General features: G+C 38.0%; 1 protein-coding gene across 1 annotated transcript in view; it reads right to left on the bottom strand.

The window, feature by feature from the left end:
• The window catches only part of LOC145405060 (coiled-coil domain-containing protein AGAP005037), a 1,039,366-nt gene that overhangs the window by 332,825 nt on the left and 685,692 nt on the right, over positions 1-20,849 (bottom strand). Inside the window, 1 exon segment of the mRNA XM_080276560.1 lies at positions 8,103-8,256. Coding sequence (XP_080132686.1) covers positions 8,103-8,256 — 154 coding nt within the window.

Here is a 20,849-nt window from a genome sequence, read left to right as displayed (position 1 = left end):
CAGAAATAATGAACAAACGTTTCCAGTCAGTTTTCACTAAAGAAAAGGAGCTTGTGGAAGGGGAGGGAGTGATTAGAAATGTTCCGGTGATGAAAGATATAAAAGTGGAGGTGCAGGAAGTGTATAAATTACTGGAAACTCAAGATGTAAGGAAAGCCCCAGGACCTGATGGAATTTCTAATTGGGTACTGAAGGAATGCAGAGAACAACTGGCGGATAAAATTCACAGCTTAATTGTATGCTCACTGGAAGAGGGGAAAGTGCCAAAAGAATGGAAGAGGGCAAATGTGGTACCAATTTACAAGGGAGGAAACAGGGAAGAACCCCTGAATTATAGACCAGTGTCTCTAACCAGCATGGTCGCAAAATTGTGTGAGAGAATCCTGAAAGACAGATGGATAAAATATCTGGAAGAGATGAATATTTTGGCTGAATGTCAGTTTGGATTCAGAAGTGGAAGGTCATGTGTTTCAAACTTGTTGAGCTTTTACTCAAGAGCGATTGATGTGGTACAGGAGAGAGATGGTTGGGTGGATTGTGTGTACTTAGACTCAGAGAAGGCCTTTGACAAGGTACCTCATAAGAGACTAATGTGGAAACTAGAATATATAGGAGGACTAAAGGGGAAACTTCTGGAATGGATGAGAGACTTTTTGAGAGACAGACAAATGAGGACAGTAATAAAGGAAAAAATGTCTGGATGGAGGGAAGTAACAAGTGGAGTCCCTCAAGGCTCAGTGTTGGCGCCAGTAATGTTCCTGATTTACGTAAATGATATGGTAGATGGAGTGAACAGTTATGCGAGTCTGTTTGCTGATGATGTAAAGATCTTGAGGAAGATAGAGGTTGAGGAGGATTGTAAAATACTGCAGGAGGATTTGGACAGGATACACAATTGGAGCCGGACGTGGGAAATGAAATTTAATGTAAAGAAATGTAAAATATTGGAAATAGGTAAAAGTACCAGGAGACCATCACTGAATTATTTTTTGGGTAATGAATTAATCACAAAAAGGAGAGAAGAGAAAGATTTGGGAGTGCTGGTCCAAGATAGTTTGTCACCAGAAAAGCACATTAACAAGATAGTTGGAGAGACTTATAAGCTCTTGACTAACATAAGAGTAGCATTTCATTATATGGATGAGGAAATGATGAAAAAATTGATAGTGGCCATGATCCGCCCCAGGTTAGAATATGCAGCGGTAGTGTGGTCCCCACACAAAAAGAAAGATATAAACAAGATTGAGAGAATACAAAGAACAGCAACCAAGATGGTCCCCAGTCTGACAGACCTGTCATACAGAGAGAGGCTGGAAAAACTGGATTTGCCTTCATTAAAGGAAAGGAGAAAGAGGGGAGACATGATTGCGGTGTTCAGGACCATTGTGGGAGTAGATAAAATTGACAAAGAAGATCTGTTTGTATGGGATAAGAGAGCAACAAGAGGACATGGAATGAAATTGAAAAAGTCAAGCTGCTTGAAGGATATCAAGAAATATAGCTTTCCTTACAGAAGTATAGACTAATGGAATAGCCTGGACAAAGAGATCGTCCAGTCTAAAAACTTAAACGAGTTTAAAGTTAAATTCGACTTACTGAGAAACAGCGACGGAAACCCACGAGCATAGTACATTCCGTGTATATCACAATTAGGTATATTCTTAAATATTTAGAACGACTCAGACAAAGAGGTGGTGCATGAGAAAAACATTCATGTGTGTAAAGGTAGACTTGATAAATGTGGATATGGAGACAGGACAACACGAGCATTGCTCAATTCCTGTATACTACAAATAGGTAAATACACACACACACACACACACACACACACACACACACACACACTGAAAGAGAAAAGGGAAGAAGCAAAAACAAAAAATGAGGGAAGATCAGAAGAGGAGAAGAAGAAATTTTTTTACAAAGTAATAGTATTGCAGGTACGAAAGTGGTACACAAACAGGATGGAAGAAAAAGGAGGAAGGTAGTAGAACCATGTCATGACAAGTATATAAACAAGATGATAAAGTTGATGTACCCAAATGTGGATGGAATGGTATCCAAATGACTAGAGATGAATGATTCTGTCAGAGAAAATGAACTACAAATAATATGCTTAACTGAGAGAAATTAACACCAAGGATATCCAATGACATACTAAACTTAGAGGAATACAATATATGGAGAAGACACAGAAATTTAAAAAAAAGGAGGAGGAATTATAATATTAACTAAGAAAAATCTAAAAGTCAAGGAAATAAAACTAGATATACCATCACAAGTAGAACTGATTGAAGTAGAGATCGACACATCTGAAGGTAAAGTAACTGTAGCCAATTTGTACATGCCACCCAGATCAAACACATGGGAAAGAGACGAATATGAGGACCTGGCAGAGAGTACAATTCAGAGTATAAGATCATTGCTACATAAAATGGAAGAGAAATCGGAAAGAATTATACTAACTGGGGACTTCAATACAAATATAAATTGGAATACTCTAGATATAAATAGCCAAGAAAGCTGTTGGGACCAAAAGCTCCTGGATTTCGTACAAGAGTTTTTCTTAACGCAACATGTGAGGGAAACCACCAGAAAAAGAGGACTTGATGTACCTTCAGTGCTAGATCTAATATTTACTAGGCAAGAAAATGACATTGACAGTTTAATATATCACCCTCCACTCGGCAAAAGCGATCATGCAGTACTAAGTTATAACTTCAGGATAGCATATGACATAGTAAACAGCAATGACAGTTACAAAAAGAGCCTAAACTATAAAAAGGGAAATTATCAAGACCTAAAGAAGTATTTCTTAGAAGTTGATTGGGAAAATGAGCTTAGAGGACAAGATTTAAATGCTGTATATAAAAATTTTTGTGAATTTTATGAAATGGAGTCCAGAAGTACATCCCACAGCACAAAGAAGCAGATAAGAAAATACAGAAATGGTTCAATACAGAATGTAAAAAATCAAAAGAAAGAAGAGATTTGTTGTGGAATAGATACAGAAGACACAATAGTGAAAGGGCGTATAATAACTACAAACAGGCAAGAAACGACTATACAAGAATAAAGAGGGAAGCCCAAAAACAGTTTGAGGAGGATATAATAAATAAAAGTAGTGATCAACCAAAGCTGTTTTACAGCTATATCAGAAGCAAAACCAAAGTAAAAGATATAATCCAATCCATTACAGACGAGGGAATCACTTATACACGAGAAAAATATTTGTGAAGCACTAAATAAGAATTTCCAATTAGTTTTTACAGAAGAAAAAAATTTTGAGAGGGACTATGTGGAACACGCATGTCCACATATACTACCAGATATACAAATAGCAGAAAAAGTAATACAGGAGGAGTTAAGTAGATTAGACAGAGGAAAAGCAAGTGGTCCTGATGAAATTTCATGTCGGGTATTACGAGAATGTGCAAAGGAGTTAAGTAAACCATTATATTTAATTTTCAAGAAATCCTTGAGTCAAGGGAAACTACCTGATATTTGGAAAAAAGCAAATATAGTCCCCTTATTCAAGAAAGGAAATAGACAAAATCCTCTCAACTACCGACCAGTATCACTGACCAGTGTTGTAAGCAAGGTATTAGAAAAACTTATAAGAAAAGCTTGGGTAAATCATCTAGAAGAACACAGTATGATAACAGAAAGACAGTTTCGTTTCAGAAAAAGAAAATCATGTGTTACTAATCTGTTGAGCTACTATGACAGAGTAACAAACACAATACAGGAAAGGGAAGGATGGGTGGACAGTATCTATTTAGATTTCAAGAAAGCTTTTGACACAGTACCACACCAAAGACTTTTATGGAAACTGTACCATCAAGGAGGAATTTGAGGCAAACTGTTTTATTGGATGCAAGACTTTCTCATAAAAAGAGAAATGAAGACAGTACTAAGAGGAAACTACTTATCATGGAAAGAAGTGACTAGTGGAGTACCACAGGGTTCGGTGCTGGCACCAATCATGTTTTTAGTGTATATAAATGATATAAACAGTAACACTGGAAATGAGAGCTATCTGAATATGTTTGCAGATGATGCAAAAATACAAAGGAGAATTACTAGCACAGACTCTTGTAGGGAGCTACAAGAAGAATTAAATAAACTTCATGAATGGAGTAGTACAAGGCAAATGGAATTCAATGTGGACTAGTGTCATGTAATCAAGTTTGGTAAAAGTGGAAAAAGACCTGATTGGGATTATAAGTTAGGAAATAAAACCCTATACACATAAGAAAGAGAGAAAGACCTAGGTGTGATTATCAGTAACAGACTATCTCCGGCTGACCACATTAGCGAGAAGGTACGGAACATGTATACACTGTTTGCAAATATGAGAATAGCATTCACATACATAAATGAAGACATGCTAAGAAGGATAATAACATCATTCATTAGACCAACCCTGGAATATGCATCAGTAGTCTGGAGTCCTCATCTCAAAAAGCATATAGACAAGATTGAAAAAGTTCAAAGGGCCGCTACAAGATGGATACCAAGCTTAAGGGACCTAAGCTACGAAGAAAGACTAAATAAACTGAATCTACCAACACTACAGGAGAGAAGGAAAAGAGATGACATGATAATGCTTTATAAGTGCATATCAGGAAAGGAGAAAATAGACATAAATGATTACTTAACATATGGAGAAGCATCAGCAAGAGGACACTGCAAAAAACTGCATAAAAAGAGAGGTGATAAAGACATAAGGAAATTCAGTTTCCCAAACAGAGCAATTGACCAATGGAATGCACTACCGAATGAAATAGTGTGCCAAAACAATTCACAAATTTAAGGATATGTACGATAAATATGGTTTACGACACGGGACAGTACGAGCTTGACTCATTCCTGTAAAGATACAATTAGGTAAGAACAATTAGGTAAGAACACAGTTTTTGCTGATGATGCAAAAATACAAAGGAGAATTACTAACACAGACTCTGGTAAAGAGCTACAAGAAGAATTAAATAAACTTCATGAAAGGAGTAGTACATGGCAAATGGAATTCAATGTGGACAAGTGTCATGTAATCAAGTTTGGTAAAAGTGGAAAGAGACCTGATTGGGATTATAAGTTAGGAAATAAAACCCTATACACATCAGAAAGAACGAAAGACCTAGGTGTGATTATCAATAACAAACTATCTCCGGCTGACCACATCAGCGAGAAGGTACGGAACATGTATACACTGCTTGCAAATATGAGAATAGCATTCACATACATAAATGAAGACATGCTAAGAAGGATAATAGCATCATTCATTAGACCAACCCTGGAATATGCATCAGTAGTCTGGAGTCCTCATCTCAAAAAGCACATAGACAAGATTGAAAAAGTTCAAAGGGCCGCTACAAGATGGATACCAAGCTTAAGGGACCTAAGCTACGAAGAAAGACTAAATAAACTGAATCTACCAACACTACAGGAGAGAAGGAAAAGAGGTGACATGATAATGCTATATAAGTGCATATCAGGGAAGGAGAAAATAGACATAAATGATTACTTAACATACGGAGAAGCATCAGCAAGAGGACACTGCAAAAAACTGCATAAGGAGAGGTGATAAAGACGTAAGGAAATTCAGTTTCCCAAACAGAGCAATTGATCAATGGAATGCACTACCGAATGAAATAGTGTGCCAAAACAATTCACAAATTTAAGGATATGTACGATAAATATGGTTTAAGACACGGGACAGTACGAGCTTGACTCATTCATGTAAAGATACAATTAGGTAAGAACAATTGGGTAAGAACACACACACACACACACACACATACACACACACACACACACACACACACACACACACACACACAAAAGGAATGCAGAGAACAACTGGTGGATAAGATTCATGGTTTAATTGCGTGTTCTCTGGAAGAAGGGAAGGTGCATTAGGAATGGAAGAGGGCATTTGTGGTACCAATTCACAGGGAAGGGAACAAGGAAAAAACCCTGAATTATAGACCAGTGTCCCTGACCAGCATGGTCACAAAATTGTGCAAGAGAATCCTGAATGACAGATGGATAAAATATCTGGAGGAGATGGACATTTTGGCTGAAAGTCAGTTTGGATACAGAAGTGGAAGGTCGGGTGTTTCCAACTTGTTGAGGTTCTACTCAAGGGCAACTGGTGTGCTACAGGAGAGAGAGAGAGATAGTTGAGTGGATTGCGTGTATTTAGATTTGGTGAAAGCCTTTGATAAGGTATCTCACAAGTGACAAATGTGGAAATTGGAACACATAGGAGGATTGAAGGAAAACTTCTTGGAGTGGATGAGAGATTTCTTGACAGACAGACAAATAAGGTCTATAGTAATAGATAGGATGTCTGGAAAAAAGGAATAACAAGTGGAGTCCCACAAGGCTCGGTGTTAGGGCCCGTAATGTTCCTAATTTATGTAAACTATAAGGTAAATGGAAGGAACAGTTATGCAAGTTTGTTTGCTGACGATGCAAAGATCATGAGAAGAGTAGAAGTTGAAGAAGACTGTAAAATGATGCAGGAGGACCTGGATAGGATTCATGATGGAGCTGGATGTGGGAAGTGAAATTCACCACAAAAAAATGTAAAATATTGAAAATGGATAAAAGTACCAAGAAACCATCACTGAATTATTTGATGGCTAATGAACTAATCACAAAAGCGAGAGAAGAGAAAGACTTCGGAATGCTGGTTCAGGATAATTTGTCACCTGAGAAGCACATGAACGAGATAGTTAGACGTATAATCTCTTGACTAACATAAGAGTAGCATTTCATTGCAAGGATGAAGATATGATGAAAAAATTGATAGTGGCCGTGATCTGCCCAAGGCTGGAATATGAGGCAGTAGTGTTGTCTCCACACAAATAAAAAAAGATATAAACAACATCGAGAAAATACAAAGAACAGCAACCAAGATGGTCCCTAGCCTGGCAGATCTGTCATACGGGGAAACGCTGGAAAAGCTAGACCTGCCATCCTTAAAAGAAAGGAGAGATAGGAATGACATGACTGCAGTGTTCAGGACCATAATGGGAGTAAAAAAAAAAAACTGACAAAGAAGATGTGTTTGTATGGGATGAGAGAGTAACAACAAGAGGACATGGACTAAAACTGAAAAAGCCAAGTTGCTTGAAGGATATAAAGAATTATAGTTTTCCTTATTGATGCACAGACCTGTGGAATAGCCTGGACAAAGAGATCATCCAGTCTAAAAAGCTAAATGAGTTCAAAGCAAAACTGACTTATCAAGAAACGGAGACAGCACTCCATGAGTGTAGCTCACTTCCTGTATATCACAACTACGTAAATATAAACATATACACACACACACACACACACACACACACACACACACACACACAATCCCCTCCATCCCCCTCCCCTCTTCTCCTCCCTTCTCAACATTCCCGTCCCTCCTCCATCCCCTGCCATGCTCGGATTTTTTTTTTTTTTTTTTTTTCAATTTTCTTGAAAACTGTTGGTTGTATCAAAATTCCAAAAATACCACAACATAGCTCATGAAATTTTGCATCAAGAAATATGCTTTGTTCTTGCATGGTATGGGCAAAATTTTGGCCAGGATCTTGGGAATATATTTGATGCTGTTTTTACACTTGACTAAGTTTATTCGCACTGCATTTCTGTACTTTCACTCATCAGTTTTGTTTGTTTTTATTAGCTTATGTTATAGTATCAACACCAGCAAAGATGATGGCATACAATTTATACCAATGTAATCAATTTCCAGGGTCAAATTTGGCCGTGGAATTGTTTTTCTTTGTGCCCACAAAGAAGCTCCCAAAGCTGGGATGGAGGAGGGACAGAGGGAGAAGAGAGGGGATGGAGGGAGGACTGGGACAGCTGTATACACCACCACATCTGTGTTTGGATGCTCTCGTTTCTAACCTAGGGAGAAGTGAAGCGTTTGGACAAGCAAATCAACAGTATCCTGAATGTGAAATCGTTCCCCAGTTTCTTCTGTACGGTGTAGCGAGTAGTCGGTTATCGTTGCATCGGATATCAAGGTTTGCCTGTACCTGATTCAATGCTTTAACCAAACTACCTTCTCACTCACTTCATACCCTCCAACTCACGTGATTTTGGCCATAGTTTCCCTGAGGAGGTCCTTCATTGTGAGGGCATTAGCCTGTGATGTCTTTCGCAGGTTCCTCACATCGGTCCGTAGCTCCTTAGCCTTCTTCTGCAGCACACGTAGCTGGTTGTACAACTCAGGGGAGAGCCGCAGATCTGAGGGGATATTCATGATCAGCTTGGGATATCATTAAGGTGAAAGGTGGCAGGGGATCTGTAAGCATCAAAATAAAGTGGAGCTGTTTTCTTGCTTAGCAGAGATACATCTGCGAATAATCTGACTAAACTGAAGATGGAGAGTGACCAGTGAGATGTGGCAGATAATGTCAACTGAGGCTCCTGATGGCATCAGAAGTGATGGATGGGGAATCAAGAGTTTTAGGAAAATGGGCTGTTTCAGATACTGATGTACTACAGAAATATCAGTGAACGTAAGTGTCTTGGTTCAAGTGGGTTCAAGACTGGTTAAAGTGAGGGACAGTATTTACAATAAAGTGTCCAGTTTGAAGACTGTGATCACTTTGGGGGTGTAGATAAAGTACAGGACTGTATGAACAAAAAGAGGTACAAAATGTTGGGGAACTCACACTGCAAAAGTGTATACTACAGTATTTGTTGGTTGGGACACCAAAGTAATCACAATAACTTTTAGATGATGTAGGGAGTCAAACTGAGGATAATGGGCATGCAGTATTTTATCTGTTTATTAGTTTGGCCATGTAGAGAGGATGGAGAGTGAGAGGCTGATGAGGAGAGTGTATGTGAGTGAGGTGGAGGAGGAGAGAGGGAGGGGAAGGCCAAGGATGAAATGAAGGAACGGAGTGGAGAGGTATATGAGAGAGGGAAGTGTGAGCTGGGAGCAGGACAACGTAATGGTGGGGGACAGGGCGACATGGAGGCAATTTGCTTGTGGCCACCCCTTATGGGATTAAGGCATCTGGTAAGAGACAGATAGACAGATAGTATTTTAATAGTTCATCTAAAAGATTTCTAGGTTTAAGATAAAATAAATGATCACAGAACTCTGCATACATAAAAGAAAGGCAACCAGCAATTAAGGAAGTTTTCTTGCTAATAAGGTTATAGCTGTACATTACATAGCTGAAAGTTAACAGTTATAAAAATTCAGTACTATACCTGTATTATTTATGTACTGTATTTCACTTTATAGTAGCAACTGCTTGTTTGCAAATACAGTATGAGAAATTATAAGGCACTGGAGAAAATTACAAATGAAATTTTAATTTAAAGGTAATAGGTGTTTTGAAATGAAAAGATATGTGTCCCCCAAATCTGCTAATAACATAGCTCAATCTGTACAGCATAAAGTATATTAAATTCAGTAACATTAACTTAGATGAACAGTCCAGAAATATGGTACTTTACAGCAAACCTGTGCCCACATTTGCAATGCAATTATGATGCAATATGGGTAAGATACAAGGAGTTTTAAAGGGGTGTTCACCACACATAAGACAAGAGACAAAATCTTGCATAAAAGTAACTGGTAAGGCAAGAAAATAATAATGAAAAGAGAAAAAGAAAAACTGTGTTTCACCTTCTACATTTTACTATCACAATAGGGTGTGTGATATTCTAATACTATTTTTCCCCTAATAATAAATCATATACTACCATACAGCATAACCAACACACCTTTTGATGAATGTAATTAAGAGTATGCATGAAACAACAGCTGATGATGTGTAATAACCCTATGTAGAGATTTTCAATGTACAGAACAGGAAGAAGTTAAGGACAACAAAACAGCACATAATTCACAATGGATACAGTATGACAAAATCTTTATAAATCTGTAAAGGAAAAAAAAAAAAAATGATGCTATTGAATACTGAATACTGAACCTGTAATTATTGCAGTACATCATTATACTGCAACATTAATTGTAAACATATGGTACAAAAAATTCAAACTACAGAAGTCATTACTGTACAAATCATTCGCACAACATCCCTACATTAATGATTAAATAATCAATACAACAGCTAACTGTGATTTTCAAAAAACAGTCCTACCATAGACTATAATACCTGTCAGAATAAAATATATAACTGTCATTCTTAAACTGCCTTGGATAATTTATGAATGTTGTACAGTGCTGTACTGTGTAGCCCTAGTCTTGTTCCTTAATATAAAGCTGTTCACCTATCATTAAGTCTGCAGGTGTTATATAAGTATCCTCTATGTTATTTTTTAGATCTAAATTGGTCACAAAGAAAAACTAATCTAGCTGCTCAATCTTTCTTAAGTAACCCAGAGTGGATGGGGACAAAAATACTGACGCTACAGCTTATTTACTTTTCATTACTCTCAGGCCCCAGGCAAAAGTCAAATATTCAGAGAGTAAATATTGTCCTGCTGGGCCCAGGCATCCAGAGGTAGTAAGAGTAGGGCAGAGTGAAAGGAGTAAGAGGAAATGAGAGATTAAAACTAAGCACCAGAGAGAATGGAGAAAGAGAATGAACACAGTACTGGACAAAACTGTGAAGACTAACCTGACTAAGAAGTGGTAAGAGAAATTACAGGTACTATACTGTACTGAAAGGAATTACCCTGAGAGACTGAAAGGGTGGGACGGAGAATGAGAGTGGGATTATCAGCTGAAAGAGGAGAGGATGCAGAAGCATGACCAAAGAGAAGTTGGATCTGTAATGGAAGTAAACAGTCTTGTTGACAGCATGGGGAAAAAATGCCAACAAAAATAAGTAGAGCATGAGGAAATTGGTAGCAAAAAGTATGAAAAACAGTGAGGCTTAGAATATGGTTCTAAGATGGGAAGAATGGGAAGGATAGTGAGGGTCACAGTCTCGCTGAATAAGGAAGCTCCTTAACCCCTCTACACCTCTCTCTTAATAGCTTATTTCTGGACATGCCATGTTAGTGCTCTCCTGCGTGTTTTATATGTATAATACAGTAAAACCTCAATATCATGGACTTCAATAATCCGGAATTCGCTTTTATCGGACTCGAGGAGCTACCGGACTAAATTCCTATAGATCGGAAAAAGTCCGATAAAGCCAGAACCAGTCCGGACTGCCTGACCACTTCAGCTATGTTCACCACAATAACGTAAATAAAAAACTTGTTTATCAGTGTACAGTACAGTATTATTATATATATTATCAAATCAATCAATCAATCAACCATTTCCTGTGGCACCCCACGGGATGCATAGGACCTCAATGAACTCTCTCCATCAATATTTGTCTCTTGCCATCTCCTTCAGGTCCCACCAACACTCCTCTCCTGCTTTTTTTTTTCATTGTCCTCAACCAGGTTTCCCTCGGCCTACCTCTACCTCTTCTTCCTCTAGCAGTCGACTCTGGCACATCCTGTATTAAACTACCTTCTTTTCTGTATATGTGCCCCAGCCACTTCCAGCGAGACAGTCTCACATATTCATTAACTGGTTCCACTCTCGTAATATCCCTTACTCTTGCATTTGTAACTCTGTCTAACCACTTTACCCCAAGAATCCTTCTCAGTATTTTATTCTCAAATCCTAATACTTTCTGATCTGTTGCAATTGTACTGTACCATGACTCATGCCCATAAATTAAAATTGGTCTAACCATGGACTGGTAAATTTTCACTTTAGTATGTACCGAAAGCATATTATTATTCCAAACAGATTTCAACATTCCAACAGCACGCCAAGCCTGTCTAATCCTCTCCTCAATTTCATTGTTTAATGAGCCATTAGATGATACAATCGTTCCCAGATATTTAAAGTTTTCTACATTCTTCACATTATTCCCAATTACACAATCGATTTGGTTCTCCACGTTCATATTAATAATTTCAGTCTTTCCACAATTTATTACCAATCCCACTTTTTCTCTTTCCTTCACCAGACAATCAAGCACCCTCTGCATCTTGTAAATACTTCTGCAAATCAGTACAATATGATCAGGATGGTCCAAATCCATCAGCTTCTTATTTTCTTTCCAGTTAATTCCTGCACCTGTTCTCCTTACAACCTTTTTTATAACATAACCCATAACCAAAACAAACAGCAATGGCGAAAGAACTCCTCCTTGAATCACTCCTGGCCTAACTTGAAATGGATCACTCAAAGAACCACCCACCATTACCTTACAAAAAGTACCTTCACGCAGGCTTCTGATAATATTTACAAACTTTTCTGGTATACCATAGAATCTCATAATTTTCAACACAGCTCCATGTGCAACACTATCAAACGCCTTTTCAATATCCACAAAACACATACTAAGTGGCATTTTCATCTCATTAGCTTGTTGCATTAGATGCCTTACAATAAAAATCTGATCATTACAACCTCAACCCTTTCTAAATCCCGCTTGTTCTTCTCTTAAAATTTTATCAATTACTGGCTCTATTTTGTTCAATAAGATTTTGGAAAAGACTTTTGCAACTACAAGTGTCAAAGTTATCCCCCTCCAATTGCCACACACACTTAAATCTCCCTTTTTTGGTATTTTTATAATCACTCCATTTTTCCACTCTTCTGGAATTCCACCATTATCCCAAGCCACATTAAAATGTTTCAAAAGCGCATTCATCAACTCGTCATTTTCCACCTTAAGCATTTCAGGGAATATTCCATCCTCTCATGGGGTCTTAAAATTCTTTAACTCCTTTATAGATTTTTCTACCTCTTCCAAAGTTATATCTCCTGTTTCTATCTGCAAATCTCTCTCGGCTGGCAAAATGTCCTCTTCAGCTGGGATTGGTCTATTTAGAACAGATTCAAGGTGCTCTTTCCACCTTCCTTTTACCTTTTACTGTATATCCAAATCTTTAGTCATCAAATTACCATTTCTATCTCGTACAGGTATTTCCTTCATTCTCCTTTCAGTACCAGTTAACTCCTTTATAGCCTGATACGCTGCTCTTGTGCTCTGACCGTCATTTTTACTTAATTTAATTTCTGTCTCTGTCGCCTTTTCATCATATAGCCTCCTCTTATCACGTCTAAAATGTCTTTTTACCATTTGGTTATTGTATTGAAATTATAACACAGTATAGTACCACAATGGTAGTCAAAACAGTTTAAAAACTGTTCATGCGATCTGGACTAACGTCTGATATATCGGAAAAAGTCCGGTTTAACGGGGGGAAGTCCAGATGTCGCTTTTATTGGAATATTGCATTTTTCGGAATGGTTTGGGCCCCAATTAGTCCATTATAGTGAGGTCTTACTGTATATATATATATATATATATATATATATATATATATATAGTATATATACAGTATATATAAATATATATATATATATATATATATATATATATATATATAGTATATATACCGTATATATACATAATATATATATATATATATATATATTTGGTAGGTGGGGGTGCTCACCATCCACTCACTCGATTTAGTGCTGCTCTCGGGTGTCTGCCCTTTCCTCTCCATCCTTCATTCCTTCCTTTCTCTTCTCTCTTTCTTTCCTTCATTCTTTCCTTGTCCTTCTGCCTGTGGGTGACTTTACACTCCCTCTTCTGTCTTTCTTTCCTTCATTCTTTCCTCTTCCTTCAGCCTGTGGGTGACTCTACACTAAGTGACAAGCCAAATAGTTTCCTGTACACCAGGAAAGCATTTACTACGCAGGGTGGTAACCATATAACCAGATTTTGGCGCCTGGTGGTTTTAGTGGGTAATTACTGTGCTCCAATCGGATTGAGCCAGGTAAAGGTTTATATCCAAGGGATGGTTGGGGTTGATTGCTCATGTAATACCACTCAGGGATGAGTGAGGCTGGTCACTCTCATCTTAAATGTCGGGACCAACTGCCTAGCCCCGGGCTCCTATGCTCCTCATGGGGCAGTGTCGGATTGGATGATGGATGGATGGATGAATGGATATATATATATATATATATATATATATATACAGTACACACACACATATATATATACTGTAAATATAGATAGATAGATAGATAGATAGATAAATAAAGATAGATAGATAAATACATACATACACAGACAGATAGAGAGACAGGATGACAGAGAGATCAATATACTGTACATACAGTAATCATCCCATTATCTGACGTAATACAGCAAAAGGCATGTCCGGAAAGTGGGTTTGTCCAGATAAGGGGCCTCTGCCTCTTGGACTGGTATTTATGGACCCTAACCCAGCCTAACTCAGAACACCACCTACATAACTCCCTACCAGACATGCACAGCACTGATTTAAGACCCTATTTACACATGAGGGACAGGAAGCATGAAATAAATGAAAAGGAGCCAGAGAATGAGGAATTAGAAGTGAGTATGGAAAATATTTAGCAGCATACAGGGTACTTACAACACGTCCATGGCCGTTAGTTGCAAAGGGTAACCTGCCTCCTCTAAGGCTCTGGCAGTGGCGAAAATGCTCTTCAAGCACGTACAGTAATCCAGTGTTGTGCTGCACTTAATCCTTTGCACTGCAAGTTATAATCATTTAACATTGCACATTTTGTTCTTAATTGGGCCACGCCAGTTTCAACCACCAGTTTGCACTCTGTACTTAATCTTTGCACTCTGAATTCTAATTTCATAATGCAGCACAACACTGTAAATTCCTATGTGGTCTACTGGCGAGGTATTGGAGTTTATTCACTGTTTATTCACAAAAAATGAGCACGTGTGGCATCCACTGCGATAAGCATCCACTCGCGATTGAAGTTAGGCAGTAACTGTTGAAGTGTTGATGACAGGGAAACAGAGTTGCCAGATCGCAACAGTCACATTACCCAACTCCTCAATTTTCATTACCAAATTTAGCTTTTCATTACCAAATTCGTAAAACTAGCATTTATTCTTCACTAATTATATATACAAGTGGAAATACATTTAATCTCACTCCATATAATTAACAGCATGTTGATTATTTTCATGCTATGTTGGCTAGCACATTAATCAGAGACAGCAAACACTCCACCATCTCCATCCTGTGAATCATCATATTTGTATATGTGAAAAATCCATTTGGTAATGAATTATTCTGATTCATTACCAAACGAATGTTTCATTACAAAATTGGTCCACACTTCGTAATGAAAAATACCAAATGGCAACCCTGACAGGGGAAAGGGGAGGGGGGAGGAAGGAAGGGGTGAATGGGCCCTGATGTAAACAGCTGTTTGGCGCCGCGTGGCAATTTCATATTATGGGATGGAAAAAAATCAGATTTGGAGGGATTTTTTTCTTTTTTTTTTGGACATTTTTGGGTTCTGAAGGTCCAGGCCCACAATGTCCAGTAAGTGGGGTGTCCGCAAAGTGGGTGTCCAGGTAGTACAGGGATTACTATAAATATAAATATATGTAAAGTGTGCGTTTTCGTACACTAAAGAATGAGAGTTCGCGCCCCACCAGGGTTATAAACGTTGGGAGCGTTCTTCTAGTCATGTACTGCTGGACATCAGGGGTGCTGTGGTTGAACCGGTGTCGCATACTATAAAGTATGCTTGCACCCAGTCGGCTTGCACGGGCCGATTACACTTGGTTCACAGACTGCACACACATCCAAAGCCACGCCAACACTACAATACACTTACAAGCACTTCTCACCCTATGTACAATCTCTACCAGACAGCCTAATCCACTTGGTAGAGATACATTGGCTGTATCGTCCCTGCTTCGGTTGGGATAGGCTGGTCCTGCAGTGGACACTCAAACGGCTGATGAGACGAGACGAGACAAGATATATACTGTATATGTATACATATACAGTATATATATATATATATATATCCATCCATCATCCAATCCTATATTGCCTCATGAGGAGCGTAGGAGCCCGGGGCTAGGCAGTTGGTCTCGACATTTAAGATGAGTTATATACTGTATATATATATATACATATATAGATAGATAGATAGATAGATACTGTAGATAGATAGATATATGACTGGATGAAGAGTGTAACTGTAAATGTGTATAAAGGGAAGGGTGATGCCCTGGAAAGAGGAAATTATAGATGCATAAAGATTTTAGATCAGATAATGAAGGTAATGGAGAGGGTTCTAAAAGATGTGATTTGAGAAAAAGTGAATATTGATGAGATGCAGTTTGGGTTTATGCCAGACAGGGGGACCACTGATGCCATATTCATTGTTCGACAGCTTCAGGAAAAATATACTGGGAAGAAAAGGGATCTGTATTTTGTTTTTGCTGATTTGGAAAAGGCATTTGACAGAGTCCCTAGAGAGGTGGTGAAGTAGGCAATGAGAAAGCTTGGCTTGGAGGAGTGGCTGGTTAAGGTGGTTATGGCTATGTATGTGGGTGCTCGCACCCAGGTAAGAGTGAATGGGGATTTGATTGACGAGTTTTCCATGAACGCTGGTGTGCATCAGGAGTCAGTTTTGAGTCCCATGTTGTTTATCATGGTACTTCAAGCCCTCTCACGTGACTTCAGAAACGGACTCCCGTGGGAGATGTTGTACACTGATGATTTGGTGTTGACTGAAGAGAAAGAAAAGGAGGCGGAGGAAAGATTTAGAAAGTGGAGAGATGGTATGGGACACATGAGCTTAAGGGTAAATGCAGATAAAACAAAAGTGATGACATCTAGGGTTGGTGGCAGTACTGTCAAAGATGAGGGAAAGTGGCCATGTGCAGTATGCCACAAGGGCATGGGAAGTTATTCCATCTTGTGCAGTGTTTGTGATAAATGGATGCACAAGAGATGAAGTGATATCAGAGGTAGACCGCAAGATAATGCTGATTTTGTGTGTGCTAAGTCTCAGGGAGAGCAGGTGGAGCTTGTCAGGTGTGAAAGGATTGAACTTGCTGGTGAGTCTCTTGATTGTGTGGAAGAGTTTTGTTATTTGGAAGACATGTTGTGTGCTGGATGTGGGGCTGGAGCTAGCTCTGTGGCTAGGGTGAGAAGTGGTTGGAAGAAGTTCAGGGAGCTGTTGCTTCTCCCGACACTGAGAGGGCTCTCCCTATGTGATAAGGGGTCTTTGTATGCAGCATGTGTTAGGAGTGTAATGCTGTATGGTAGTGAGGCCTGGGCAGTAAAGGAGAATGATATTTGAAGACTCAGACGTACAGAAATGACAATGATTAGGTGGATGTGCAATGCCTCCCTTCGAGCAAGGCCTGGGGGGGCTGGGTTTACAATGGAAGAGTTGAGAGGTAGGATGGGACTGGAGCATATTGGTGTTGTGATGAGGAGAGGTAGATTGAGGTGGGTTGGGCTTGTGGAGAGAATGGGGGATGATAACTGGGTGCTGAAGGTGAGAAGTGTTAATATTGGGGGTGGGGTTGTGAAGGGTAGACTGAGGAAGACATGGGATGAGGTCATTAAGTGTGACCTCAGGGTCAGGGGACTGAACAGGGAGGCTGCAATAGATCGTGCAGCGTGGACAGCCGCCATTAGGTGACCAAGGTTGATGCATGCATGTTGGAGCCTCCAAAAACAAAAACAAAAATGAAACGATATATATATATATATATATATATATATATATATATATATATATATATATATATATATATATATATATATATATATATATATATATATATATATATATATATGTGCATATATATATACAGGGTGACCCTGGAGGTAAGTCAAAAACTTTGAGAAATGACAGATGAGGGAATTCTAAGCAAAAAATGTTATATGAACATGTGTCCAAATCTCAACCGTTACAGAGCTACAATTACTGATGACCTTATGGGCGAAAATAGTCTCCATATAATTCACCCATAAGGACATCATAAATTGTAGCTCCGAAACGGTTGAGATTTGGACACATGTTCATATAATATTTTTTCCTTAGAATTCACTCCTCTATCATATCCCAAAGTTTTTGATTTAACTCCCGAGACACCCTGTATATATATATATATATATATATATATATATATATATATATATATATATATATATATATATATATATATATATATATATATATATATATATATATATATATATATATATATATATATATATATATATATATATATATATATATACTGTATACATATATATATATACTGTATACACACACGCACACACACACACACACACACACACATATATATATATATATATATATATATATATATACTGTATACACACACACACAAACACACATATATATATATATATATATATATAATAAAACCTTGATATAACCGACTTCAATAGACTGGAATTCGCTTTTATCGGACTCTAGGCTCTACTGGACTAAATTCCTATTCATGGGAACATGTCTAATAAAGCCAGAAGCAGTCCAGACTGCCTGACCACTTCAGCTATGTTCACGACAATAAAGTAAATAAAGACATGTTTATCAGTGCAGAGTACAGTATTATTATATATATTATACCATTTGATTAATGTACAGTACTGCAATTGTGGTGAAAACAATTTATAAACCATAGGTGCAATCTAGACTGATGTCTGATATATCAGAAAAAGTCTGAATTAGGAGGGGAAAGTCCACATGTCGCTTTTACTGGAATTTCGCTTTTTTTGGAATGGCTTGGGCCCCAATTAGTCTGTTATAGTGAGGTCTTATTGCGTATATATATACTGTATATATATATATATATATGTATATATATATATATATATATATACAGTATATATATATTCATAAAGATGTAAGGAAATTCCATTTTCCAAATAGGGCAATTGATCAGTGGAATGCACTACCAAATGAAATAGTGTGTGCCAAAACTATTCATAAATTTAAGGATATGTATGATAAAAATGGTTTAATACACAGGGCAGTACAAGCCTGACTCATTCCTGTAAAGATACAATTTGATAAGAACAAGTAGGTAAGCATGCGCACACACACACACACACACACACAGGTTGCCGACAGAGACAGAGCTCTTCCTGGATCATGGGGAAATAATCACTGAATCAGTGACCAAATGGAGACTAGCCTATTTGTGATTATGTTAATGAGTGCGTGAGTGATGGTCCCATCGGACAGTAGTTAAAAAAAAAAAAAAATGCGGTTTCGGTCATGAAAAGAACAAGATAGAGTGGAAATTGACAGTCTCCCTATGGTTGAATCATGGCGGAAATGACGGTGCTTTGTTTACAACTGGCAAGAGAGAGTTTGAGGGCTTCTCTGTAAGAAGATGTGGGAAATGGAAGTGTTAAATTGAACCAAACAAGAGTAACAGGAGTAGCGAAAACAGCAGAGAGCAATGTCCAGGCGATAAAAAAGGTATGGGCAGTAATTAGTGAGTTACAGGAAGAGACCATAAAGCAGGAAAAAGATAAAAATTCTACAGAATAAACTGGAAAAAGTTTGTACACGCAGTGACGAACAAGAAAGAGAAGTTACAGAATTAAAAGTGAGCAATGAATCTGCCTGTAATGAAATAAAACAGCTTAAGAGGGAGAATAAGAGGTTGGAAGAAGAAAGGGACAGGATGAAAAGCAAACTAGATGAGTATGAATCCAAATCAAGAATAAAAGACGAGCACATTAATGAAATCATGGAGACCATAAGGGGTGGAAGAACCTTCAGGAAGAAGGAAATGTAAATATGAAAGAGATTATGGAACTACAAAGCAAGGAAAAGGTGGAGGGGGAATTGGATAAGGTACTGAGAAGTAGAGAATCTTTAGTCAGGGATGTAGCAGAGAAGAACAAATGTGTAATAATTTCAGGAGTTAAAGAAAAACGTATGACAATAAGATCAGAAAGAGAAAGAGAAGAACTGAGTAAGGTAAAGAAATAATATCAGTAGTCATGGAGGAAAACAATGAAGCTCAAGAAGAGACTGAAGAGGTGTTTAGGTTAGGAAAGTAAGAGGAAGGAGGGGCAAGGCCATTGAAGGTAAAGTTTAAGTCCCAGGCAACAGTAAACATAATTATCATTAGAGCATGGAAATTATCAGACAAGGAAAGGTTAAAAAATGTTTGGATAAGGAGAGATGCAAATGAGGAAGAATGAGCTAAAATAAAGGAGTTAGTTAAGGAAGCACTGATAAAAAACGAAAAGAGAACGGAGGAAGAGAAGACAGTGTTTTATTGGAGGGTCATGGATCAGATATTAAGGAAGTGGTACTGACGGAGAGAGGGAGGAAAGAGGGTATAAAAACCATCAAAAATAATTCGAAGGTGGCATACACTAAAGTTGATGGTTTGATATCGGCAAGACTAGAAATCAATGATTTTTTGAGGGTACATGAACCTCATGTTATGTGCTTTGTAGAGACCAAGTTAAGAAAAGATATTGATGTTCATATGGGAGATGGTAAATACAAACTGTGTAGAAGAGACAGAAAAGAAAAAATGGGAGGAGGAGTGATGACAGCAGTGAAGAACAACATTAATGTAGATACCGTGGAAATGGGAGAAGGCAGGGCCGAATTGATAAATATGAAATAAGAAACTGGAGAGAATAGCAAGAGAGATATGGTGGTAGTGTATATTCCCCCTAAGACATGAGCATGAGTGATGATGAATACCAGGAAATGTTTTCAGACATGGCTAGTTATTTACAGAAAATGACTGAGAAAAGCAACAATACAATTTTAATGGGTGACTTCAATTATAAAGAGGTGAACTGGGAGGAATGGGACTCAGGAGGCAGTGAAGATTCGTGGGGCACTCTATTATTAAATATAACAATGAACAATGTGATGATGCAATGGGTCAAAGAAGAGACAAGAGTCCGAGGTGAGGACACACAAGCAAGACTAGAATTACTGTTTACCAAAGAACCCAATGTAATAGAATCCTCAAAATATCTGT

Source organism: Coenobita brevimanus, chromosome 65 (genome assembly GCF_032717465.1).
Source record: "Coenobita brevimanus isolate Jiangsu-jjx chromosome 65, ASM3271746v2, whole genome shotgun sequence".
In the NCBI taxonomy this organism is placed as follows: Eukaryota; Metazoa; Arthropoda; class Malacostraca; order Decapoda; family Coenobitidae; genus Coenobita; species Coenobita brevimanus.
Note: the sequence above shows the minus strand (reverse complement) of the source record. Positions and strands in the feature narration are given on the sequence as shown.